Source organism: Cydia amplana, chromosome 2 (genome assembly GCF_948474715.1).
Source record: "Cydia amplana chromosome 2, ilCydAmpl1.1, whole genome shotgun sequence".
NCBI lineage: Eukaryota > Metazoa > Arthropoda > Insecta > Lepidoptera > Tortricidae > Cydia > Cydia amplana.
Window position 1 is genome coordinate 26748447 of NC_086070.1, and position 27856 is coordinate 26776302.

General features: G+C 38.6%; 1 protein-coding gene across 1 annotated transcript; it reads right to left on the reverse strand.

The window, feature by feature from the left end:
• Positions 1–395: 395 nt before the first annotated feature.
• LOC134661490 (retina and anterior neural fold homeobox protein 2-like) lies at positions 396–27856 on the reverse strand. The gene is made up of 6 exons (XM_063517602.1): positions 27506–27856; positions 15137–15321; positions 14602–14739; positions 9109–9196; positions 1379–1502; positions 396–561 (listed from the first exon to the last, which is right to left on the reverse strand). Exons 1-6 carry the CDS (start codon positions 27564–27566, stop codon positions 396–398), a joined length of 762 nt encoding a protein of 253 aa, XP_063373672.1. The 5' UTR covers positions 27567–27856.

The window sequence follows — 27856 nt, forward strand, 5'->3', positions numbered from 1 at the left end:
TCCATACAATAAAATTTGGCGAACATTTGGGTGACAGAGGGTTTGGTGCAACCGACCCTAAGACTATTATTGTGACTCCTTATGTGTGTACTGTGTATATTGTGACTCAGTATGTTGAGCCCAGATGATGTCGTCACAGAAATCAGAAGAACGTAGTCTCCTTGTCAGAAAACGGAACCTTAAATAATTAATAAACTTGTTGAAGACACTTAACGAATGACAATCAGAATATGACTATTATTCTGCCTAGGCCCCACGTTGGGCGCCAGTATGATAAGCCCGGGTAAGCGCCAGTATAATAATAGTAAGCTTATCGTCACAGAAGTCATGAAAATAAGGATCACCTATACGCAAAAAGAGCCTTAAACTGTTAGTGTAGGTGTCACTCAGTCGTGCTACGTGTGCATCTTGCTACCGGCGTGCAGCGCGAGCGCACGCTCGGGCAGTTCGAGGCGCAGGCGCAGGTCGGCGGGCGCGGCGGCGGGCGCGCGGGCGCCGGGCGACGGCGAGCGCGGCGGTGGCGCCAGCGGACCCAGCGCTGGCGGGAGCGATAGCACGTACCTACGAGCAATGAATGAATGAATATATGTATTTTATTTCGTGTAACACATGGACATTTTTATTAGTAGAGCTTACAAACCAGGGGGTTAGTAGGTACAAAAATTTAAAACAACACAACATTGATGGGGGAATGCAATCCCTCACAGTGCGACAAGTAGGGACAGTCAACCCTGTCCGCTCATTCGAAGGATGCTGTTGGGACTGCCACGCAAGTGAACTCTAGTACTAGTGAATAAAACTCAAAATATCATGACCAAATATATTTAAATGCGAGGTCTGCAAGGTAACTTTACAATTTCTATTTTTGAACAAATTAACGCTACAAATTTAAGCTCACTGACCAGCAATTACGAAACTAAAATTTTTCAATAGAAAAGAGGATGGGTCAATTATACATAGTGCTGCAGACATTTTGGACTAGTCATTGAGTTTTCACTTCTGTCGGCACTCCCGGAGTGCAACCCGTTGTTTTTTTTGTGAGTTCATGTACACCCAGCTGCAAAAATACATGAATGGAATTCATTCATAAAGTAGGTACGCGCTTTTACAGCTAGCTGTAGCTAAATATAAAGCAAAGCTTGGAAGGCACGACGCCATAGTGTTGGAGCTACGCCAAGTGCGCTGAGTGTCCAAGGCCCCAAGTAAGAGGTCCACCTCAACAGCATACCGTACCTACCTGGATAAGCAGAAGGAAACCCGTTCTCTACCATGCCCATGGTAGGCTGCAGAAGTTAGAGAAAGTAAAAGAAAATGGTAAAAACTCAACCCTGGGACCAAGCATAAAAGCACAAGCAAGAGAAGAAAGAACTACAATAACCTGTGTAGTAAGGCTCGGAAGGCAGTAGGTTCAGCGGGCCATAAAGGTGGGGCCACGCCGAGCGCGCCGAGTCCCAGCGCCCACCACTCGCCGCCGGAGCCCGCGCCATTCCACTCGCTCACCACTGTAACAAACACATGCATTATTACCTTCCTACTTGCAACACAGATTGCAAATGAGATATTGAGGCCAGGGTCATGCCTCAAGAATTACAAAACGAATCGGCGGAGCATTTCCGATAGATCGCTTTGTCATCAAAAGTTCTTCTTGTCTGCTTCTTTTATCAAATTATCGGTCAATTCTTTCTTATCGTCACAGTTTTTGTAGAGAGTGGTTGACCAGCTATAATATAGTTAGATTAAAATACTGATTGGAGGACTCACAAAGAAACTGACTCGCTTCACGGTAGAATAGACTATAAAGCCGCCGTCCTAGGTCGGAAATGACACAAAAAGAAGAAAAGACCGAAAAGGTTTGGAGATAACCTATCGCCACTGCGATATCCCCAAGTTAACTTATCTCAATGATAATAGGCCAGTAACCAAAATTTTCAATTTAATAGACACATCAAATAATAACACGTCAAATAAAACCTTTCCAATGGAAATATTGTAATGTTCGCAGCTGGCTTGAAAGCTGCATATTCCCAGACTGATAGGAAAGAACATTGACTCATAGTGAGCTCATTCATGGCGTAACGGGCTAACGGGTAGGTAAACTTGGTAACCGCTTACTTATCGCGGCACGCAGGTGGCAGCGCCACCTGTCGGCCCAGTTCATTACCGTAGCGTGAAAGGATCGCTTTCCCGCCGGCAAATATAGCATATTATCTACCCCGATCAATCAAATTGTAGTGATTTGGTGTAAACGGTGCGTGATTTGATGAACAGCTTAAAAAAAGAACTGGCGCTAACGCATTTTTTTTTTTTCAATTGTGTAAGTTTTATAAATATTTGTGGTACATTTTCAAGAGGTCCTGAGCTGAGAGCAAAGTGCGAGGACGTATGCGTGTTTATTTTGAAATCCTGAAATGTTCTTCACTTCAGTAGGTACGTAGTATACGTAGGTATACGTAGGAAGCGGCAGAATACGAGCAGTGAGCGGTGCTTTCCTACGATTAATTGTACTTCGAGTGCGGACTGTTTATGCGTGGCGAGCGAGTCTATGAACATATATAATAAAAAGGATATAGCCAGTGTAGCTCCAAAGAATGGATTCAAAGTGAAATATGACTTGATATTAAATACCTATTCATTAAAGGTCATTAAACGTGTCGTAAGGAAAAATTACAAATGTCATTCCCAGATGTGCGTCGAAACGATTCCAAACATTATTAAAAGCTATTCAAAAATCTAATCGGTTATAATTCCATAGAGAGTGACGGGTGACAAAATAAATCTGGGCAAATTGTCGCGTGTCGTGTCGTTGCTGGGCTATTATACAAGCATTAGCACCCTTCCCCGCGCCATAGCGCCCCTATCCATTGCTGCTCCGTTACTACGACTGGCAAGAGTAACTCATTTAAAAACACCTATTTGCCTTGTACATGTGAGAGCTATGGGTAGTGAATTAGTGATTATATGATACACATAAACAGTGTGAACGGAAAGTGTTCCCCAACACGCAATGTACAACGCGGCGAGCGATAATTGAGCCCATAATGACGTATTTGTGATAATAAATTGTCATTTGCGTATCGACAACAACGAGGGGTCGGCGATTGGATCGCTCTAATTTGGGGTGACAGTGACGGGACAACCTGCCAGCCTATTATGGATAGCTTTATCCATCTTTATCCACGTGATAAAATAACTGTCACTGTTTAACACCGTGGGAAAGAAAGTGACGGACACCGTTTTATCACGCTGTCACGTAGACAAGAACGACCATCATATCCGTACTGGATACAATTTGTAGACTTTGAAATCGAAACTTGGTTTTATAGGTTTGTAAACATCAAATGAAACGATTTAATATTGTCATTGTCACCGAACTACAAAATGTTAAGGACATTAATATATCGCTTATAATTAATTTTAAATGCACCCCAAAGATAATATGTATTACAAATATTCAATACAAAGTTTGTTCAAAAAATATTTATGTTACCTACAAAATTATATATACAAGCACAATATATGTATTTCGTCAATGGATATCTATCTATGGGTATACCTTGTCCCTACTGAAACAAGTACAATAAATTCATACAATATAATCACACAAAACTTAACATTATTTCCTTCTAGTCAATACTTTTTACAGCACCTTTAGGTACCTATTTAAAAGCAATAATAACTACATTAAAGGTGACAGTCCATTTCCAACCGCAGCTACACTGTTCATTTTACTATGGAAATTGACAGTAACAGCGTCTGGTTCAGTACCAGTAGTGCAGCTGCGGTCAGAAATGGAATGTTACCCTAATGCAGATTCATGAATTGTGCATGTTGTTACTTATCAAATTACAAAACATTTTGCACATAACTGTAAGATCTTATATACAAAGGGTGTAATGTGACTCCTAAATCACAGCAACTATAAGCAGTGGGGAGACAGATTAATATTGGTCCTAAGACTCCTGAGGCTCCTGAGTAATCGGTAAGCTAAAAGCTATATGAATCCGTCCAGTAATGACCACACAGTAATGTTGGGCGGTAGACGTGCGTTTATCGCTACGCCATCGCCAACGCACTGCTTAATCACGGCATTTACGGCTCCGTGTCGCTAATCGCGGCTTCGGAAGCGATGTCTAACGAGCGCTAACCGATGATAAATGCACAGATATACCGTATACTATTGTTGTTGTATCGACTTTAACGAGTTACTGACACTATTCATATCTACGAAATTGTCCTCAACGGATATACGAGTACGTATGAAAGGTTGTGTCATTGACCGAAGCGTAGCGAAGGTCTACGTTTTGACTCGGGCATTTTGCTTTTGTATGTCCGGATGTTCTCCTCTACAGGTCGCAATTCTTAACCGATTTTCGTGAAATTTTGTGACCGAATTCTATGACTAAATAATTTTTTTTTGTTGATCCGGTTTTTGGAAATTTTTCAAAATGGCGGAGTCGTGATAGCTCCCGCCTAAACAAATAGTCGTATCGGTATCATAAGAGTTTTTTATTTTTGAGATATGTTCATAGATTAAATGGCCAAAAATTCAGAAAATTAGTATCGCTGGTTTTGGCGGTATTTAGATATTTAGTTTTTACTTGAGAATGAGTAGCTAAATTTCGTCAGCTTTAGTAAGAACTATAATGGCGTATTTTGCAAACGTTCGGCTTTTTTTGTTTGCATCGGGAGGTCCCTGGTTCAATCCCCAGTAATTGTATAATTGCTACATAACTTTTTGTATTTTTTTTAATACTTAAATTTCGGATAGTTGTTTTTTATTTTATTTTTTTATTTTGAAAAAATTAAAAATTTCGTATTTTTTATTTATCAAGCGCGGGTTAAGCGTATTCGTTTAATTTTTGTTTGTAGCTTTATGTAGTTTTTAATTTTTTATTTATATTACATGTACTATACCTATATTTTAATAAATATTTTTGCCATACATTTATTCAGTTTTAAGCTCTGCTCGCGAGGTCTACAGCTCACAGAGCCACTAGTATTAATTACATAATGAGTTATCACCTTTAACCACCGCACTCGTTTTATTTCAGTTGATAGTAAAAATGACTAGTAAAAATGGCATCGTGTACTCCTGTAATGCATGTTATTTCACTAACGATACATGAGGGTGACTGTAGGCGACGGAACCTACCAACCTTTGTGCTGCGCGCGTGCTGGCAGCCTGACTGATACGGATGCCACGGCCAGCGCGCGTCTTTTGTTTATATGTATAGTTTTTTCTCTGTCAATGAGCGACAAATGTTTCTTTTGCACATCTGTTGTTATTTTATGTGTAAATAGCTCGTTATTTGTATGTATATTGTGTTTTTCCGTGTCATTGTGTATATAGATTGTATTATATACTGTACAGCCAAGTTTTACGTGTTTTTCATTCACCATCGGCGGCCCGACAGCGTACAAGTGGTCCTTCGAACCGGATTGGAACCACGCATGCTGCTATGGTGAATACGCAATGTGCTACGCGTAAAGAACGAAGAAGGTGCAGTATATAGCACAATCAACGTCTACACTGCAGTCTCAGGTACAGATTTAAGATATGACTTTGGAAGTTATCATTAGCGGTCGGGCGGAACGACTGCCGTCGTCTCATCATGCGAGCGACGTTACTCCGCCGCCGTTACCACCAAACTGTTCGAGTGACTCTAAAGCATCATCTGTACTAGCCAGACGAAGACGGCTGCAATTGGAGGCAGCTAAGGAAAAGGCAAGAATACAAATAGCGCTTATTGACAAGCAGCTAGAGGTGGATTTAGCTGAACTAGATGCGAAATACAGTCCACTCAAGTCACGCACGCGCTCTGCTAGCCAAGGATGGCTCGACCAGCCGCAGCGGGAACAACTGGAGGTGCAGTCAGACCACGATACTGGTAACAAAACGGTCGGGCTGCGCCAATCGGCGGCTGCCGCCGTCACTCCCGCCGCCGGCACTGATGTGTCGTTATTGAACGCGTGTAACATTTTGGCCGCCGCCTCTACACTGACCAACGAGAACCATTCTGACCACAACTGCATTAATACGGCCAGGGTGCGACAGTCGCCGGCTAGCGCCGACTCGCACGCCGACACTGATGGGTCGCGTTTAAGCACGTTCAGCGCGCCGGGTGCCGTCTCTATGAACTGCAACAAGGAACAGTTTGGCCACGAATGTTATTACACGGCCAGATTGTACCAGTTGCCGGCTGCTACGCCTCTTCACATTGACAACGAATCTGTGTCCGAGTTATCGCTCGGCAACCACGAGCTCACCGACTACGCTGAGCTTTGCAGCCACGCGGACAGCGTGGGGATTCGCTACACCTTTAATACTTATGAACAAATGTGTGACACTACAGTGACTAATGTAAATATGTTAAGTGTAAATAATGAAACTTCAAGTGTACATAATAAGACATGTAGCGTCAGCGAACTGAATTTTCTTGTGCCAAATGTACTTGAACTAAATTGTGGCGATAACTCTCTTGTCGGACAGCTCGCGCACAAATGTAATCCGTCAGTGCACTCAGAAGGACGTTTGGCTACATCTTGTGAACATTCGGCTGCTCATACGCTTCGGGACTGGTGTAAGCACAGCGTGATGAGCGCTTTGCATGGCCGTGAGGACCTAACCATGTCGTACTCGACACTACTCGAGTTGACCGCACTTGAATACTGTCCACAGAAGAAGCGGGTTCCACCAGACAGACCTCCTTGTGACACATGCGGTGCTATGTTGAGGATTACCCAGTGAAAAGTATACGACTTGGTAACGCACACTGTTCGCCGATATTTCTCTTTGGTCTTGAGTGCTGTACCAGCACTAGGGTGGGGAATGTAGGCGACGGAACCTACCAACCTTTGTGCTGCGCGCGTGCTGGCAGCCTGACTGATACGGATGCCACGGCCAGCGCGCGTCTTTTGTTTATATGTATAGTTTTTTCTCTGTCAATGAGCGACAAATGTTTCTTTTGCACATCTGTTGTTATTTTATGTGTAAATAGCTCGTTATTTGTATGTATATTGTGTTTTTCCGTGTCATTGTGTATATAGATTGTATTATATACTGTACAGCCAAGTTTTACGTGTTTTTCATTCACCATCGGCGGCCCGACAGCGTACAGTGACACATAAAATCTGTTTTAATATATTCAAATCAACAATAATTAGGTATTGATGATGGTAAGTATTTGGGTCATTAGAAGCAATCAGTTGGAAATGTAAACGTCAGTGGCTCTATTTAATATTGTTCAAATTCGTTGCGGGGTATGTATTTTTAGTCATTCAGTAAATCATAGTCTTATATGTATGTTCATAAGACTATGAATAGTATTCTTATATTATTCTTATGTATGTTCCAACGGCCTACATTTTTTTAATGTAGCAAAGCTTGTTAGAAAAAATAACAGAGAACTTAAAGTTGTTCCTTGAGGGATTCCAAATATATTTAGCTGGCTTAAATGTTGATCATTTTATTTTGTACAGTCCTTGAAACTTTTCTTAAAATAACATTAAAACCTTTACGTCGGTGCATTACGTGCCTCAGCTTATTTTACCTTAATTTGTTGTTAGCAAGTTATAATTTGACGAATTCAAATGCTTTCCAGAACTCATGGATCAATTTAGCATGCTTTCTATTTCTACTACATGTTTAATTTGCTGTACGTTTCCCTGTGGGTATTGTTTGCAGTGTGTTTGTTTTTAATAAATAGATATTTGTGTCGTACAGTCACCAGCATAAATATATGACTGTGGGCAGCCGTGCAAAAATATCTGATGCTCCATTGGAGCTATAAGTATATGACGACACTACCTTGGTAAAAATATGTGATGCTTTGTGGCCGGCAAAAATATCGTTAGTCTGTATCCGCATAAATATCGGATCGGGTCGCTTTAAAAATATTTGATTACTCTCATCTGGCATAAATATCTCTCCACTGTGAAAGCAAATACATCGGATGGACGACGGACCGCCTATTATATATCTGACACGTTGGAAAATCATAAATATGTTATCCACCTTCAAAAACGAATCATACATGTTTGGTATAGAGCCGTATATTGTATGAAGTGATTTGACAATTCACGAAAAGAGTGCAGACTTGTCATTGTATATGTCTGTCTCACATTCTATTTTATCATCGATTTGACGGAATAAAATGGATATAATTTATTTGTAAATTTTAACGTATCATGAATCTAGTATATAACTGGATCTGGCATGAGGGGTGGGGGAAATGACCGAACGGGATAGTCTTATGTATCTTTCAGTAGGAGTAGCAGCGAAAGCGCTATTATTGTTTGTCCTTGTCACAGTCTCACAAGTTGACCTCTTCATCATTATTTTTTATGTAAGAAGGAGGTTTATTACACATCATCTATTAAAAGTATACCTGATTTTTTAGTATGTCACAATTTAAAATTGCAAATAGAAATACGTGAGACAGACATATGCAATGACAAGTCTGCACTCTTTTCGTGAATTGTCAAAACACTTCATACAATTTAAGGCTCTATGCTATCCAGGTATGGTTCGTTTTTGCCGATTGATGACATATTTCATAATTTCGTGTCAGATATATAGGCGGTCCGTCTGCCATCCGATGTATTTGCATTCCCAGTGGAGAGATATTTATGCCAGATGAGAGTAATCACATCATTTTGATTTTTATGAGTCGTCAAATATTTTTAAAACGACCCAATCCGATATTTATGCGGATACAGACTAACGATATTTTTGCCGGCCACAAAGTATCACATATTTTTACCGAGGTAGTGTCGTCATATACTTATGCCTCCAATGGAGCATCAGATATTTTTGCACGGCTGCCCACAGTCATATATTTATGCTGGTGACTGTACCTATTGTTTGATATTATTGATCATAAATATGATTTGATAAATAGATACATTTGCATAAATACACAAATTATTTATTTATTTAAAGTATTTAAACTATATTGCACAGTAAAAATTGTACAAAAAGTAAACATAATGCTAGAATGCATTCTCTACTCGTAACCCTATAATTAATGATTGCCGTTAATATACTTATGTTATGATTAGCTAGGGTCAGACCAAGCGAACTCTGTATTATTGTCGGCGTCTGCTTACCGTGGTCGTGGTGGAGGAAGGGAGCGTGCTCGCGGCCGAGTGCCTTCTCGCGCTTCCGCCACTTTGCTCGCCGGTTCTGGAACCACACCTGCAACAAACAACACATCAGATCCTGCTCATAACAACTGAACGGATACTTACATACATACTTTACTACAACGCCGTAGATTAAACACATCAGGGGCTTAGCCAAAATGACAATCGTTTGCGCTACGACAACAAAACGCTTTCTATCACTCTTCCCTATTAGTACGATAGACAGACAGAAAACGTTTCTTTGTCGTACGTATCTAACTAGATTCTTGTGTTACCGCTTGTTTTCTTTCGAGGGAAAATTATTGTCCCGAAAGTTTCAGACATGCCCTGACACAATCATCCACCGTTCGCCGGTCCAACCACATCCCGAAGCAATCAAGTTCGCAAAGCGCTGGACGATGGACCTGGACCACGCGATCTGCATCTCGGACAATGCTGCGGCTCACTTTTTAATTCTTTTATTGTGCAACTGTCGGCAATTGCCTCCCAACCCCCCACACCCCCACACCAGCCACGACAATAGACCCGTAATGAAAAGCAATTACGCATACGTGGTTTCCACGCCGACACTCCTCCGATCTAAATAAAACTTTAAAGTCGCGGCGCAAGGTGCAGTTTCGCTCGGGATTAAAGAGAATAGAAACAAATTGAGCTAGTCCGGAGCATTGCGCTAATAAAAGACATTGTGAGAAAGAGTGGTATAATTTCATAACTCGTGTAATTGCGGCTGATTGCGTTCATTTGCACCTAATGCGCCGCCATTCATTTGCGCCTAAGTGTTTAATGTGACTTAATTTGCTGTGGCTGCCCGATTTCTTTTCAGTTAATTTATTAAGTAATTTACTCAAGAAAGCTTTAACAACCTCAGTATTTAAAACAATTACAGGAGGTACCTTACAATTATATGACTTTCCTGCAGGCTTAACTTACTAGGGTGCGTAGTCAATGTGCAATCGTTAATTCTCCGTAGCGAACGACTACGATACGCTACGGAGCGTTAACGATTGGCATGTTGGCTACGCGCCTAGGACTGAGCTAACTCAGTCAACAAAATAATATATCAATCAACCCGATTGAAGCAAACTATAAGTGGATGTAATCTTGTAAACATTTTGTACGAGTAGTATAAATTGAACATGCAAGCTAGATATGGTACAGGTACACTGTATAACTTGCCAAGAAAGACTTATGAGTCAATTTCCAAATACATCCATCCAAGATCTTCGTAACACTCATGCTAAAAAGTATTTTTATATAAAAATGATTGTTCGACGGGGATGAAACGTATCGCTCAATCGGTGCGTTCTGACGCATAACCAGAATCAATGAAATCGCTCTCGACGCGCAATTAAAGTCGCAGCGACACGCGGCCCACTCCAGCCCACTCCGGCCCACTCCACACCCATTCTCACGACTCTAGCACCAGATCTTCACTTCACCAACCCCTGATCTAAACTACACCTTATAACAAGTACTTAAGGTACCTTTTAGACTGAAAGCGGAGTGTAAAGGCGCTCTCCATCGAGTGGATTAGAGCAATTTGTGGGTACCACTGCGAGCCATGATGTAAATAGTGTAAATGATCGAGCGATCAATTCTCATAATTAATTGAGAGCAGGGGCCTTGAGTAACATCGATTTCACTCAGAACATAGAATGTTAATTAGAAAAAATAAATAAAAGCGGAATTTTTAAAGACGCAGTTCCTTTAGATGCATATGACATAATGGTTCATAATTAGCGTGATTAAGGCTGAGACAAGCACGCTAACGAGGGGGTGGTGTGGTGGGGGAGGATGACAGATGGCGCCACTCGGGGGTGGTGCGCGCGCGCTCGACTCGAGAGGTTAATCATTTACAGATTAAAGTCGCTCTGTATAGCCTGAGTGGCTTAAATTCCACTGATATTAAATACTACGTGTAAATAGAATGTCATACGCCAAGAGGGAATCATTAGAGCTACCTCCTACGGAGTTTTTTCCGGCAATACAGTTGACAACATATGTTGTAATATTACAGCTCAGATATCGTACAGTTGAGTTCACATACTTAATAGACATACAGATAGTTTTAGAGGAGTCTATAACACCTTTTTCGACTCAGTTGCCTATCGGTGTTCACTCGGACATTTTGCTGAGACACCGGGACTTAATTCTACATTAGATCACTTTTAGTTCAAGATGCTGTTGGTAACTAATTTATTGCTATGTAAGTAAATAATAGTACCTACCTACATACGTGGTTAAATATAAAATACCTATAAAAATACCTATAATAAATGACCAAAATTATGCGTTTACAAAAGACGCGATATTATAAGTAAGCAGGGATCGGATACCGGTATTTTTTGTATGGGAACGGAAACGGTATTTTTTCGTTCTTTGCTAATTACTTCATTTCTAATTGGGCAATCTAATAATACGAAGTCGTAACCTAAAAACACAACTGAGTCCTACATTTCGAGTATAAAATAATTCAAAAAATATGGTTATTTCTAGGTTTTTGCAAAAAACCGGTTCCGACCCGATACTTAAAGTAAGTACCGTAAAATAGGGTGAGTAGGCGCAAAACTGACATTCAAACCTCGATAACATTTTATCTATATATATAAATGCAAGTGTCCTGACTGACTGACTGACTGACTGATTTATCAACGCAGAGCCGAAACTACAAAAGCTAGAAAGTTGAAATTTGCACACTAGGTTGCATTTATAAAGTGTACAAGAGATAAGAACCGATTTTGAAAAATTCAACCCCTAAGGGGGTTAAAAAGGGGATGAAAGGTTGTAGGGGTACAAGTTTGATTTTAAGCGAGGAATTTGAAACTTTGTAAAAAGGTATATTATTAAAATACAAGAAAACTAATTTCAGGGTTTTTGAAAATTCATCCCCCAAGGTGGTGAAAAAGGGGTTGAAATTTTGTATGGAGACCAAATATTTTTATGAGTTTTTGGTGAGTGGGATTTGAATCTTTGTATAAGGGCATATTATTAGAATACAAAAAAATAATTCCAGCGTTTTAAAAAAATCATCCCTTCAAAGGGTTAAAAAGGGGTTGAAAGTTTGTATAGGGTTCAAATTGTCTTTTAAGTTATGAATTTCTTACTTCGTAAAAAGTTATTTCATTAAAAGAGAAGAAAACTAATTTCAGCGTTTTTAAGAATTCATCCCCCAAGGTGGTGAAAAAAGGGTTGCAAGCTCCATACAAATATGGACATATTTTTGTGAGTGCGGGACTTGAATCTTTGTATAAAGGCAAATTATTGGAAAACAAGAAAAGTAATTTCAGCGTTTTTAATAATTCATCCCCTAAAAGGGTTAAAAAGGGGTTGAAAGTTTGTATAGGGTTCAAATTTTATTTAATTCTAGGAACTTAAAACTCTTTATTTCAGAGTTTTTGAGAATTCATCCCCCAAGGTGGTGAAAAAGGGGTTGAAAGTTTATGTGAAGGTCAAACATTTTTTTGAGTGCGGGACTTGAATCTTTGTATACAGGCATATTATTAGAATACAAGAATGTTCTAAGTAAGCTAATGTAGAATATAATAACCACCAACATACAAATCCACGCGTACGAAGTCGCGGGCAACAGCTAGTTTTTACATAGGTATGCAAACTGAATGGTGTATATAATAAGTGTTCCGGACGTTTGTATTTTAGTTTTTATTTTATTTTGGGTAGTTCCATTATCATAACTTTGACAATAAACAGGAAAACCAACCTCACCTCGTAGTCCCTCGTATTTGGGGTGACTTGGGTTTTCATACAAAGGTGATTTTGGAATATTGTTCGATCGATTTTTTTTTTATTATGAGTATTTTTATTGCTCCATTTTAAATTGGAATACATTATTTTTGTAGCAGTAGCCTTAAAAACCCATCTCACCCCCCCTTTCATCCCTTCTCTCCCCATTCATAACCCAACTCTCCCCGCGAACCCTACTCACCCCATTTTACGGTAACGTAAGAGCTATTAGCCGTATAGCTACCTAAAGTAACTAACTATCCCGTCGTCGCCGGGCGCCTCACTGAAACTAAATGAAAGAAGCTGAAGTGTTTAACAAGCTGAATTGAAACGTAACCACCTCTCGCAGTACTTAATAGGTGCTCGTTACATCGTCACAATGTGCGGCTAAATGTTAATCCGGCGCAGAATGGCGCTGATGAGCGAGCGAAGCGAGGCGGTGAAGTGGAGCGAGTGCGTAATGGCAAGTAATGAGCGGCATTAGCGCGGGCAACGCCGTCGCCCGCGACACCGCACCTACCGCAAGCCACAGCCTTAATCGAGCCTAATGGCCACAACCATAAACTAGGCCTCTCTTGTTAGTACGACAGTGCACTTACAATATTTTATATTTATTTATTTAATACAGTGCAAGCTTACAGTACTACACCAATTCGCTTGTACACACTAGAAACATATATATGTATACATTACAAAAAAAAACAAAAGAAAAACATGCAAACAGATACAATATCAAGATAGATAAAACTTACAAATTCAGTCAATTACAATATTTTGAGGATTAAATAATGTCGAGAAAGATTAAATTTGCAATTCAGTCAATAATTTACAAGAGTCTAGCAGTATTGCATAGGTAGGTATGCTAAACTATTAGCGAATCAATCAACCTAAACTGCCAATGGCGCGCACTCGTGCAGTTCTAAATACATGCCTGATTATTGAGACAATTTAGCTTCTTTCGGGATCGGGATATACGAGTATCGTTTAAAAAATTATAGTTAAAAATTCCTTCAATTTTTTTTAGTAAATTGCGTTCAACCTATAATTAGATCTAAGATTTTGAAACAGTTAAATAGTAGGTGCATAATTAGTGAAAAGCAACGAAAACGCTTTAGGTACTACAAAGTGTAACGCCATAGCTAAATATACTCTGGCAATTCCACTTTGTCACTCGAATACAGCGCGAAATTCAAATTTTCTATGGGAAGACAACCCGCCGCCTTTCTCTACAGACGGAAATAGTGAAACTTTTGCAAGTGAACCCTTTCGATGCTATAATAACACGTGAAATAAAACAGTATTGGGTTACACCAACTGACACCTAATACATAGTAAGTCCTATTACCATTTACCAAGTTAGTGAATGATTGTTGAACAGGTTAAAGTTAAGCTATTAACATATTTCGCAGATGGCGCTGCTTCAGTGTGAAGCACATTTCGCGAGGCGCCGCAATCGGCGCGCATTGTACGCGGAGAATGGCGCTAATGTTAATTACCTAGCTTACCTGTAGCGAGCGATTCGTGGTCGACACATCTCTAGCTACGACCTATAAGTGAACAGTGTACCTATATTGCGTGTGCGCCTACACACAGGCTTCACTGTGAGCTCTAGCCTGAGAGCCAGCTCTTCTCTCGTGAACACGTCGGGGTACTGTACGGCCTCGACAGCTTGCTCGTGATGGAAGTAAACAGTATAATGCCTAATAATGTAACTACCTGCACGCGCGCTTCGCTGAGCTCTAGCCTGAGAGCCAGCTCTTCTCTCGTGAACACGTCGGGGTACTGTGTGGCGTCGAAGGCGCGCTCCAGCTCATGCAGCTGGTAGGTGGTAAACGTGGTCCGGCTGCGGCGCACCTGCTTAAGGACACACACGTTACTCACTTGCTATTTATACATTTAAAAAAAACTTACCTAATCTGTACAACGGTTAGGGGAAATTACCTAACTAAAGATACAATAACCTGGGTACTCAATGTAAAAACATTTTGTTCAAATTAGGCGTAAGTAAAGGTGAGAGATCAATAATGTCAATATATTGGCTGCAGCAGCGAGATAACTATAATTAATTAAGATATTTTTATAAGTTCAGTTTGTCGAGTCATTTCCTCATCTGAATTGTGAAATATTGAAATTGACAATGGTACAATTACTTTTTATCTATAATTTTATACTGCATGCAGAGCTGCATATGAAGCATGCCTCTTCCCTTTTGGATTAGCAAATAGATACTCTTGCGTCGGTAGCAAATTACCTTTCTCGGTCGTCCGGTATCTAATGAGTCCAGTTCCAGCGGCTCCCGTGCCGAGTCCTGCTCTCTTTCATGCTCGTGTTCCTGTTCGTGCTCGCGCTCGTGCTCGTGCTCGTGCTCGTGCTCGAGCTCCAGCTCCGAGTCGGACGGTGTGTGCGCTCGGCTCTCGGCCTTTAGTTCCACATGCTCTGTGGATGGAGAGGGGAGTGAGTTGGTATTATGATATGTATTTGTAATACAAGATAAAAGGTAAGTGTGTTAGAGTGCATGTGTGAAGTGTAGTGGACGTGAGTGGAGCCAAGATAATGTTGTCATTGGGATTGCACTAAGAATCGACCAACCACGAATAAAAAGGGATTTCTAAAGCAATTCTTGAAATGAACACAATAGTGTCGGTACAACGGAAACGTTAGTATTTGTTAACGTGATACACTGACAATCCAACCTCTAGACTTAGCTTAGGCCAATTCTTTCATGAAACCGATGCTGCCAAAAATACGGAAGGGAGGGGGGGTGCGGGGGTGCCGTGATTGGTTCGTTCAAAGACACGGACCAATCACGGCACGGGATTGACTCGAAGATGGAGTAATGCTACCGTATGTGGTGCAGAAGGGGTAGCGCGACTATGCTATGTCTAGAGGTTGGATTGTCTGTGGCTGGAAGAAAGAAAATTCAATTTATTTTCCACCCGGCCCGATACTACCTACACTGGAATTAGAACAAATTTGTCAGTTGGTGATTCTTAAATTGTGTCCAAAAAAAATTATTTTTCACAGTAGTTTAAATTTTTGACATATTGTTACATATATCAAAAGAACATACAAAAAGCAAAATTTTGATGCATATGGTCAAGCTTAATACCCTCAGGATTGGTAAATAAAATTAATACATAAACACGATTGTGACAAAGTGTCCCTCAGTCGTGACATTTCGGCATTTTGGCGGCCAACCCCACTATTTTGTTTAATGTAATTATTTGAACATAGCCTAAGTGAATACCATGACTACGACAAACTTAATGACAGCGATTACGTTGAAATCTGTCAAACTATATAGGCCGTAGAGCGTGACAAAAAAGTGGATACACATACATACATACATACATGCGAAAAACATTTTTCGGCTTTGGCAGTCGGGCAATGATAGCAAATGATCTATAGCTAATGAAAATCCATTTCTAAAGAGTACATATGACTCTAAATTAATCAAACGAATTAATGATTTCACGACCACGTATATGTCACAAACGTGGACTCAAAAGTCCGTGGCGGTGACAGATTTTTGAGGCCACGGTCGTGACAATTTGGAACATAACACTGATTTAAACTTTCACGATTTTTACACATTATTAAATTGTACAACGGGACTTAATCGCCGCGATTAAGTCCCGTTGTACAATTTAATAATTTTGAACATGTTCGGTATTATTTAAAAATTACCTTTGGATTTGCAAATGTTAAATAATTAGCTTAATCTTCAATATATGACGTATATCTTATATTACAAACTATGACGTGAAACTGGTGTTGTCGTTCTTAAAAAACTTTAAAAAGGCTGCCAGTAGTAAAGATAATTTTCTACCGAGTACCGCATGTTTATATTACCACGCGCGGCGATGACGCGAAAACTGATCACAAAATGTATGTTGTTTAAAATTATATAAAATTGTTATAAATCTAAATCTATACAATTTTTAAACAGTGTTGTAGAACAAGGATTAGTGTTTTATACAGGGTGGATTTTCTTTTTGGGTCGGATCACAACCGAGATCCCAATTTCTTATTATTAAATTTAAATGTCAAAATTATCATCAAAAAATTCTTTTATGTCATAATAACTTTTTCTTACAAGTAATTCCTTTAGGTGTCGTTTAAATGACCCTTTTCTCGCACCCTGTATGTTTTATCCAAAATCTGTAAAAGCCAATCTTCATTAATTTGAAATCAAGAAGACCTTCCCTCGATTTCAAATTAATGAAGATTGGCTTTTACAGATTTTGGATAAAACATACAGGGTGCGAGAAAAGGGTCATTTAAACGACACCTAAAGGAATTACTTGTAAGAAAAAGTTATTATGACATAAAAGAATTTTTTGATGATAATTTTGACATTTAAATTTAATAATAAGAAATTGGGATCTCGGTTGTGATATGTAATTAGTAAACTAATAATTATTGTAATTGTTGATATAAATTAATAATTATTGTCGGTTTTTGTTATGTTTTGATTATGTTATGTTAGTTTAATTTTTTAATAATGCATGTAGTTTAAGAATATTGTACGCCTTAAAGGCAGGTTATAATGGACATTAAGTATTTTAGATCATCTGTATTACCTACATATAACTCACAATAAAGAAATTGAAATTGAAATGTCATTTTTGACAAACTTTTTTTGATGCCAATCGATCCCATTCCTATTAAGGATCAAAAGCTTGTATGGAACCAAAAAAAAAAATCCGGCTAGAAAAGCCACAAATCGCGGAAAACATTTTCCATACAATTTGTATGAAAATGAAAACTTTTATTTTTCACATGCTATTTTTGTATGCCAATCGATTCCATTCCTATCCAGTATCAATAGTTTCTTTGGGGTCAACTTACGGTAATGTACTAAAAACCCACAAATTAAAGAAAACTTTTTCCATACATTTACTATGGAGAAAACGTGAAATTTAATTCACATTTTTCTATCTGGCCAATCAGTCCTGTTACATTTAAGGACCATAATACTGTATGAAGACATTGCTGTAGGACTGATGGGCGAGATAGAAAATTGAGAATAACATTTCACATTTTCCCCATAGTAAATGTATGGAAAAAGTTTTTATTAATTGGTGGCTTTTTAGTACATTACCGTAAGTTGACCCCTAGGAAACTATTGATACTGGATTTTTTTTTTTAAGTTACTTTGATGTGTAATTCTGTAAATCTGACATTATTGTGAAATAAATAAATCTTTCCTACTGGATAGGAATGGAATCGATTGGCATACAAAAACAGCATGTGAAAAATAAAAGTTTTCATTTTCATCCAAATTGTATGGGAAAAGTTTTCCTCGATTTGTGGCTTTTCTAGCCGGAATTTTTTTATTGGTTCCATACAAGCTTTTGATCCTTAATAGGAATGGGATCGATTGGCATCAAAAAAAAGTTTGTCAAAAATGACCTTTTTCTCGCACCCTGTATGTTTTTTCCAAAAATCTGTAAAAGCCAATCTTCATTAATTGGAAACCGAGGGAAGGTCTTCTTAGACCGTTTTCTCGTAGCAGCACGGGATCTGGTAGCTGCCCTCACTGACCCAAAAACAAAATCCACCCTGTATTTGATATAAATTATTGCAAAATCACTTCATACTTTTAAACAGAGGTAAATTGCTAAGTATATGTATGTATGTATGTATGTAAACACTTTATTGTAAATAAGACAGGTTAAGATACAATATAGATAAAGAAGAAGGTATAGATATATTGATATAGAGTTTACTTATTTTCACAAAAATACATGCTATTCTTACGTGTTTCACAAAAAAAACCGGCCAAGTGCGAGTCGGACTCGCGCACGGAGAGTTCCGTACCATCAACAAAAAATAGAGCAAAACAAGCAAAAAAAAAGCGGCCAAGTGCGAGTCGGACTCGCCCATGAAGGGTTCCGTATTTAGGCGATATATGAGTTTTATGACGTATTAAAAAAAAACTACTTACTAGATCTCGTTCAAACCAATTTTCGGTGGAAGTTTACACGGTAATGTACATCATATATTTTTTTTAGTTTTATCATTCTGTTATTTTAGAAGTTACAGGGGGGGGGGGGACACACATTTTACCACTTTGGAAGTGTCTCTCGCGCAAACTATTCAGTTTAGAAAAAAATGATATTAGAAACCTCAATATCATTTTTGAAGACCTATCCATAGATACCCCACACGTATGGGTTTGATGAAAAAAAAATTTTTTGAGTTTCAGTTCGAAGTATGGGGAACCCCAAAAATTTATTGTTTTTTTTCTATTTTTGTGTGAAAATCTTAATGCGGTTTACAGAATACATCTACTTACCAAGTTTCAACAGTATAGTTCTTATAGTTTCGGAGAAAAGTGGCTGTGACATACGGACGGACAGACAAACGGACAGACAGACAGACAGACAGACAGACATGACGAATCTATAAGGGTTCCGTTTTTTGCCATTTGGCTACGGAACCCTAAAAAACAATCAAAAAATGGTCACCCATACAAGTACTGACCCCGCCCGACTTTGCTTAACTTCGGTCAAAAATCAGGTTTGTTGTATGGGAGCCCCACTTAAATCTTTATTTTATTGTTTTTAGTATTTGTTGTTATAGCGGCAACAAAAATACATCATCTATGAAAATTTCAACTGTCTAGCTATGACGGTTCGTGAGATACAGCCTGGTGACAGACGGACGGACGGACGGACGGACGGACAGCGGAGTCTTAGTAATAGGGTCCCGTTTTTACCCTTTGGGTACGGAACCCTTAAAAATGCATAAGAATAAGAATTACCCAGTTACGATAAAACTACTACTAAGTACTTTTTGATGGATGTATTTATGTTCCTCAAAAAGCACCTATTTACCTACATATTTTAGAATAGAATAAGTTTGTTATCTAAAAGGATGATTAGGTATATTCCTAAAACATGTTAACTTACTGAGCAACTCTGGGATGAAATAGAGTAAGTAAGTTAAATATTATTTATTGCACCAATAATAGGGATGTTGACAATTTTTTGGAACTGGTTTCATTTTGTAGATAGACACGTAATAATTACAGAAAAAAAATATTAAAAAAATATATTCATTAATTTTGAATAAAAAAACATGTATAATAAGTTTCGTGTTTAAATTTCGCGCCTAAACGCTCCAAACTGTCACGTGACCTTGATGACGTAACGGCGTTTTAAACAAACTGCTGTCAGTATTTTTTTTAAATTCTTTATATGGCAACTGACAATTTTTTTTAAAGCCTTAACACATTACCGCATCGGACAGCGACCTTCTTTCTCGCTCTAACTTATAGCTGCGTCCTTAACGCACCACCTTAACACACTATCGATTCGTGCGCCGCACCGCACCAAGATCGCGTTTCGGTACGATAATCTGTAGACACTTAGGCAGGTTTTATAACTTGTCTTTGGTGATTCCACTGCGAGGGCATGGCATGAGTGGTGGGGATAACTGTCAGAACGGGATAGTCTTATGTATCTTTCACTAGGAGTAGCAGAGAAAGCGCTATTACTGTTTGTCTTTGTCAGAGTCTCATATTTTTTATTCCCCACCGTAGTTTATGGTGGGATACAAACAATGCGTAAACGTCAAATTGGTGTGAAACATATGAACAGTGCAAAGATTATCAGGAAAAATATTGAAATCAGTGTTTCGTGTGCATGTAGTAGTACTTAACAATTCAACAAATATGGTGAATTGCTCAGTTTTGCGCTGTACAAGTGACTGCAGGCAAAAACAGGACAACGTAATATTTCACAGGTAAATACAGTATTTTATACTTCGGTCACATTATCATGCTTAGTAACAGCATCCTACAATCTATATCAATTAAAATCTGAGTAGAAAAAGCATTTACAGTAAATAATAACTCGGGTAAAAAAATTAACCTATAAATATTTCCTGATAAATTAACCGACCAAATTACGTACGCATATTGACAGTAAGCCGTCACCCTTTTAATAACGTGTATTCAATTTAGTCGCATTGCTATTATTCGAGGGATACCAGCCCGTGATGCATACAATTACCCCAAAATTCGGGTATTTTGTATTTTAATAACATGTTTATAAATAATTTTGCTGTAGAACTGGACATATACGAACAATAAAATTGAACTGTGTTTAAATTAGAATGTAAATTATATCTATTTAAGCATTACGGATTCTTTCTAACGTTATTGGGGGTTTTGCCACGACTCAGAGAATCTAATTCTATGATATGCTGCAGGCACTAATTCTTAATTTTGCAATAAGATAAGAGTGACAGATTACAAAATGAATATTTCGTTTATTACCTCCAGATTTCCACTAGATGCAGGCACGCGTGCTAAATGGATTTTAGCAACCGGAAGGAGAAATTGGGCACCGACGCAAAACTGCCGGATATGCTCAAAGCATATTACGAAAACCTACCTTTTCTATTTCTTCCTGTGGCACACAGTATGCTAAAAATTCTTTCTTTAGGCGTACTTGTAATATGTATAATGAATCGCTTAATGATATAGACATTTTTGTTCATAGTTTGTCCGTTTTCAAGAACAAAGTTCGGCATATTTTGTTTACTAGTAATTGAAAAATTGTTTCAAGTAAATACTTTGCATTGTTTTCTTACTTTATTTGCGTGTTGTACTCACAACTATACCTACGGGTAATTTATAATTAAGTAACCTATTTACTTTTCATTGTAATAGTCAACTTAGTAACGTATGAAACTTTAGGCCTATTTTTAGTAATTTTTGTAAGACTTATTTGTAAAAGGCTGTTTGTTTTCTAAATAAATAAATAAAAAAAGATAATTGGCCTATTGATATTTTATTTATCGCTGCGTCTTACGTAGGCGAACAACTCGCGAACGTGATTAAAATTACCCCAATATTTGATAATATTGGGGTAATTTTTACCTATATGGTATCCCCGGGTTTGTGACGTCATCTATGTCTATCCCTTACGGGGGCACGCGGTAGGCCACATCTATAGAAATACTACCATCTATGTTCCACTGTGATTACGTCACGCGCTCCGATTGGCGTTTGCAGTCACGTGATACTGGGCATTATTTTAAATACTTTTGATTATTTTTAATTAATTTATTACGCATATTTACACTTGCAAAATATGATTTTCCGCGTTCTAATATTTCCTACTATGGTAAAAACATAACATATTATATATTCGCGATTTATGTCAACATCCCTATTATACGTTTTACATACTTACATGTAAAAGTACAAAGAAATTTTAACAGAAAAATAGAACCAGGTAACAACAGGCGGTCTTATCGCTAGTAGTACCCTAAAATGGGGTGAGTAGGGTTCGCGGGGAAAGATGGGTTATGAATGGGGAGAGAAGGGATGAAAGGGGGGTGAAATGGGATTTTAAGGCTCCAGCTACAAAAATAATGTATTCCAATTTAAAATGGACCTATAGTAATACTCATAATAAAAAAAAATCGATCCAACTATCTTCCAAAATCAACTTTGTATGAAATCCCACCTCACCCCAATTACGAGGGACTACGGGGTGAGGTGTGATTTCCTGTTTATTGTCAAAGTTATGAAATGGAACTACCCAAAATAAAATAAAAACTAAAATACAAACGTCCGGAACACTTATTATATACACCATTCAGTTTGCATATGTAAAAATAAAATGTTATCGAGGTTTGAATGTCAGTTTTGACCCTACTCACCCCATTTTACGATATAGACTCTATACTATAGAGTATTTAATGTCCAAATTAATGTACGTAGTAGACCTTGATGACATGTCAGGAAACAGATTTAAGAATGCTCAGCTCAGAGATTAACCTATCGCTCATGAAACAGCAGGAAATATTTTATTTTATTTGACCTCGTAAGTTAGAATCAGGGGCTTCTAGTTTAGAATGCGACCTCGACCCCCGAGCCGCCGTGATCATGACTGACAAGAACGACAAGATCAACAAATGCGCCAAACACAAAAGCAGTCAACGATCGCGTACAATGCGTATTGATCGCCAACTTAAAAGAGCACACACTCGCCGTTAAGCGCCTCTCCACTTTTTTTACTGAGGGGAGAACAATCCATGTAAATAAATTACAATAAATACAATTTAATAGTAACGGTATTAAATTAAATGTGAACTATCTGGGCTTAACGTGTAAGCCCGCTTAATGCGCAAACAATGTTCGACATCGAGTAAACACGATCCCGTCCCGACGAGTCCCAGCTCCCGTGCACAACTTCCCACCGCTCTCATCGTCCCGAACGAAACTACTACCTACATGATGGTTTACGTTACTGCTAGCAGTCATCTTATGAGTATAATACAACTGCTTTATTTTTTTTAAAGATACAAGTTCCGATCATCTTGATTGAAAGAGGTATGTTTTCATTTACAATAATAACTTTTTTTTTTAAATAATAACTCAATTTTTTTATTTATTTTTTTTTTTATTTTTTTTTTTTTTGCTGCAGCTGTCATAGAAAAAGTAATGTATGCAACAGCTCATAATTGGTTCTTAAAATTCTCGGGTCTTTTTTTACAAAACTCGACTACGTCTCGTTTTGTAACTTCGACCCTTGAATTTTAAGAACCCTTATTATATCACTGTTGCATAAACTACTATAATATAATTATGATCGAAATAAAATATCAGGCATTATAAACGTATTGAAGTTAAACCGGGAGCATCACGGCGACTGCGCCGAATAAATAGCAAATTACATCCATGAGAACTACAACCAGACTAATTACATCCCCGCGCACTACATTTCCTTCCCTATCCCCTCGCTCTAGAGTACACAGTTGTATGTCAGCAGCACCCCTAAACGCGCTTTTTACAAATCACTTCACGTCACTCGGTGTAAGAGCACTATTTATTTGTAGTAATTCTATTTTTACAGCGGCTTTGTAATTGTTGCGCGATTAACGCACAAAGCCAAGGGCAGTAGGTATATATTGTGCAGCGACGTTAATGCTCATAATGTAACTTTTTTGTTACCTGCAATATTAATCACTTCGCTACCATCATAAATGATTTCAATATTTTAAAGCTTTTTTTAAATATCAGAAACGACGCAGTATCTACATACCTATTAGGAAAACAATTAATCGATTGCGATGGTCTAGATAAGCGCTACCTTATTCCTATCTAAGAAATGATCTTATTGCAGTAAGAATATTAGGTTCGTTTTGGTTGTTTACTGTTGTTTACTCTTACAACTCATTCAACTCACATTTAATTAGCGACCGAAGGAGACAACCAGATAAAAGCACATTAGATCAAATGAAATCGATGCAAAACTCTAAAGTTCTTAATAATCATAAATAGGTAGGTACTAATACTACTAATGGTATTTTGTTCAATCGAGTTCACGAATATCTCTACGTACAAGCCAACGTTCGAATAAGACACTTAATGACAATAAGGTCGTGTAAATATTTTATTGAAATTGGACCGTTGGCCTGTAAAGATGTTTGTGAACTAGTAAAAGTTAACGATGGAAAGTTCCCTAAACTCAGTAATTTGAACCACAGACCACATGAGGTCGTCGCTTTCACCGCACGATTTTTCACCTTATAACAGGTGCCGTTTATTTCCTTGACATTCCTTCTTTGGTATATCGAAGGGAAATATCATAAGTCGTCATTGTAATTAGTTTAGACAGAGCACCGGTAACGACGCCAGAGCTCCGGCGGCGACACAATCAGTAATGAGATTCTCGCCGCGCTGGTATTCGTTTGATGTCGTCGCGGCTCAGCGCGTCTATGGCCGATATTGTCACTTAGTGTTATTATCTATCGCCATTTAACTTGGAGATAGGTAGGTACCTATGCTGTTTATTACAGGTATGCTGTATAGTACCGGTGCTACATCGTGACCTGCCAATGAATAAGAAGCCTAAAAGTAACATGGCTTGCGTTGTAGGATCATTCGCGAATCAAGACCCTTGCAAGCATATATTGCACCTAAATAAAAAGTAAAGTACTTTTACCAATCAAAAAAAAACCGGCCAAGTGCGAGTCGGACTCTCGCACGGAGGGTTCCGCACCATCAACAAAAAATAGAGCAAAACAAGCAAATAAAAATAAGCAAAAAAACGGTCACCCATCCAAGTACTGACCCCGCCCGACGTTGCTTAACTTCGGTCAAAAATCACGATTGTTGTATGGGAGCCCCACTTAAATCTTTATTTTATTCTGTTTTTAGTATTTGTTGTTATAGCGGCAACAGAAATACATCATCTGTGAAAATTTCAACTGTCTAGCTATCACGGTTCGTGAGATACAGCCTGGTGACAGACGGACGGACGGACGGACGGACGGACGGACAGCGGAGTCTTAGTAATAGGGTCCCGTTTTTACCCTTTGGGTACGGAACCCTAGAAAGGGGCCGAATAGGCTATACATGGCTATACGGAGAACCAGTGACGGCAGCTGTTGCCATAATAAACTTATCTTATTTCTGATTTTAGGTTTGTTTTGATACAGTTGGTCATAAAATGTATAGTATAGACAAAACAATCTTGTCAACATGTGATTTAGCCAGAGCCATAACCTATGTCCTATGGGCTACTCGTACTACGTCCATATGCGCCGCGATCCCCGCTCGGGCTGCGCTGCGCTCTGTATTGAGCAATCGAGTGGGGATTTGCCCAATCATAATGGATTCAATGCATTCAATCCGTTAAAATAATGATACCTAACGACTTGTGATCTGCTTGCTTTGAGCAAGAGGCTTTTGATGTAGCTTTGTATTGCATAAGTACTTACGAAGGATTGTTCCAAATACCAGTAGGTAAGTACTTTCACATATCAGTATAATTTGATTCACATTTTATAAGTCAGGAAAGGCGGAGCAAATCAAAACTACCACGACTACTACTGTTGTTGAAAGTTGAAAGCTTTGAAAAGAGCTTCGTGTAACATGTGCAGTTGAATAATGTATCAAGAGCACCAGCGCCATCAGCACTCAGAACGCAAGTAGGTAATTTAGTGTCAGAATTACAATGATAGGCACTTGTTGTAGCGATGTATGTATAAGTAACCGCGTGGCCCCACGTTGGGCGTCAACGTAACGCTTATAATATTTAGAGTAGTTTTTAATACAAATACTATAACATGAATAACATGATAAAACAGATTTGAATATACGTGACTCACCAGACGGGATTGTTACGCCATTTAGGGTAATATACCTACTTAAATTAATTTTGATGACATTTCGCACACAAGTAGTCTTATAATCTGAGAAAAACTTCCAAACATTTGCCAAGGCAGAGTTGTCTTTGAACTGTTCTATATTGAAAACGACTGAAAGGATTATTCCAAAATAATAAACCAGAAATATTAAATAATAAGAGAATACCATAAAATAAATTTGAATAACAGTATAATTTTCTATTACAGAAGACTACGAAAATATATTTTTTTACTGATAATATTGGTCCAACAATTTTTTTTTTCATTTGTGCAATAAATAAAAATAAATAAACTTTTTTTTAAGAAAACGCCCAAGTAGTGGGAATGTTGTATTGGTATACCTATATGTACCTATTTGTAATTTGCTCATAAAGCACTCTCATTTGATACCTCACATGGTATGTTTTCAGTTAAAAATAGTATTTTAGTAGTTTCCTACAACAGAAAATTTGGTAATAGGTATGCTGTTATTCAAATTATGTAGGTATGTACTTCTTTTATATTTCGATATAGGTATCTGGTTAATTATTTTTAAGAATATTCACAGTCACTTGGTATTTATTTTGGAATAATCCATTTAGTCGTTTTCAATCTAGAGCAGTTCAATTCAACGTCTACTCTGCATTGTTAAATGTCCACGTTTTCTTATAATTTGTTAGACCAAGTAGGTAGTGAAAATGTATGTTAGTTAACTGCAAAACTCAAAAAGGGACCAAAAGTATGTCGGGCAAATTTGGATATAAGATCAATTAATACCCTGTCATCATAATTTTCCTACTAGCTACCTATAAAAAACCGTTACACACACGCCTAGATCATGGGCACAAGAGAGCATTGGCTATATTAATAAGCCTTCTATACTTGCAAGCATTAAGACCAGGGATCGGAACCGGTTTTTTGCAAAACCTTAGAAATAACCATATTTTTCGAATTATTTTATACTCGAAATGTAGGACTCAGTTGTGTTTTTAGGTTACGACTTCGTATTATTAGATTGCCCAATTAGAAATGAAGTAATTAGCAAAGAACGAAAAAATACCGTTTCCGTTCCCATACAAAAAATACCGGTATCCGATCCCTGATTAAGACAATAGTGGACGACCGCTTCTCCATACAAACGTAGTCCCCGTAGTTTTTCTCCCTTGGTATTGACGCTTTGGAAAATATTTTTACACAATTTATTGTATACCTTAATCATAGCTATGTCCCTTCGTTTGTATGGAATCTGTTTTTCGTTCCTAACTCTTCTGTAACATCCAGAAAGAAAATTTTATGGGAAAGCGGTCACGTGACGCGGTATCCTTTCCTCTTAAGGTGACATTGACTCCTAGTGTTGACGGCCTACTCCACTACTCACGACTTAGGCATTGTTATAATCTACTCCACGTGTCAAGTGGTGTCATCAAGTGTGTGTCATGTGTTTTGTCACCAGTGTCATAAGTACCGCGCGGCCGCCGGCCCAGGATGTGGTCGATGCTGTAGACGGCCCGCCGCGGCGACGACATGTCGAAGGCGACACTCACTCACTCGCGACAACACTTAACCATTCGTTCACCGTCACTCGCAGGCTACGCCGCGCGCCACACAACTGTCACTGACTGATGACGACGGCGTGGCGATGGCGCGCCCGCCTTCACACCCATCCCCCTCGCACTTTCAAGCCAGTCATCACCTGTCCTGCTCTTATCGCCGCCCCTAGCGTTTGATTGGTACGCTGGAGCGCGCGAGCGGAGCGAGGGACTCTTATCCCCGGACCCCGCCGCGTTGTCGTGCTAGACCCGTTACAGCCTACGGC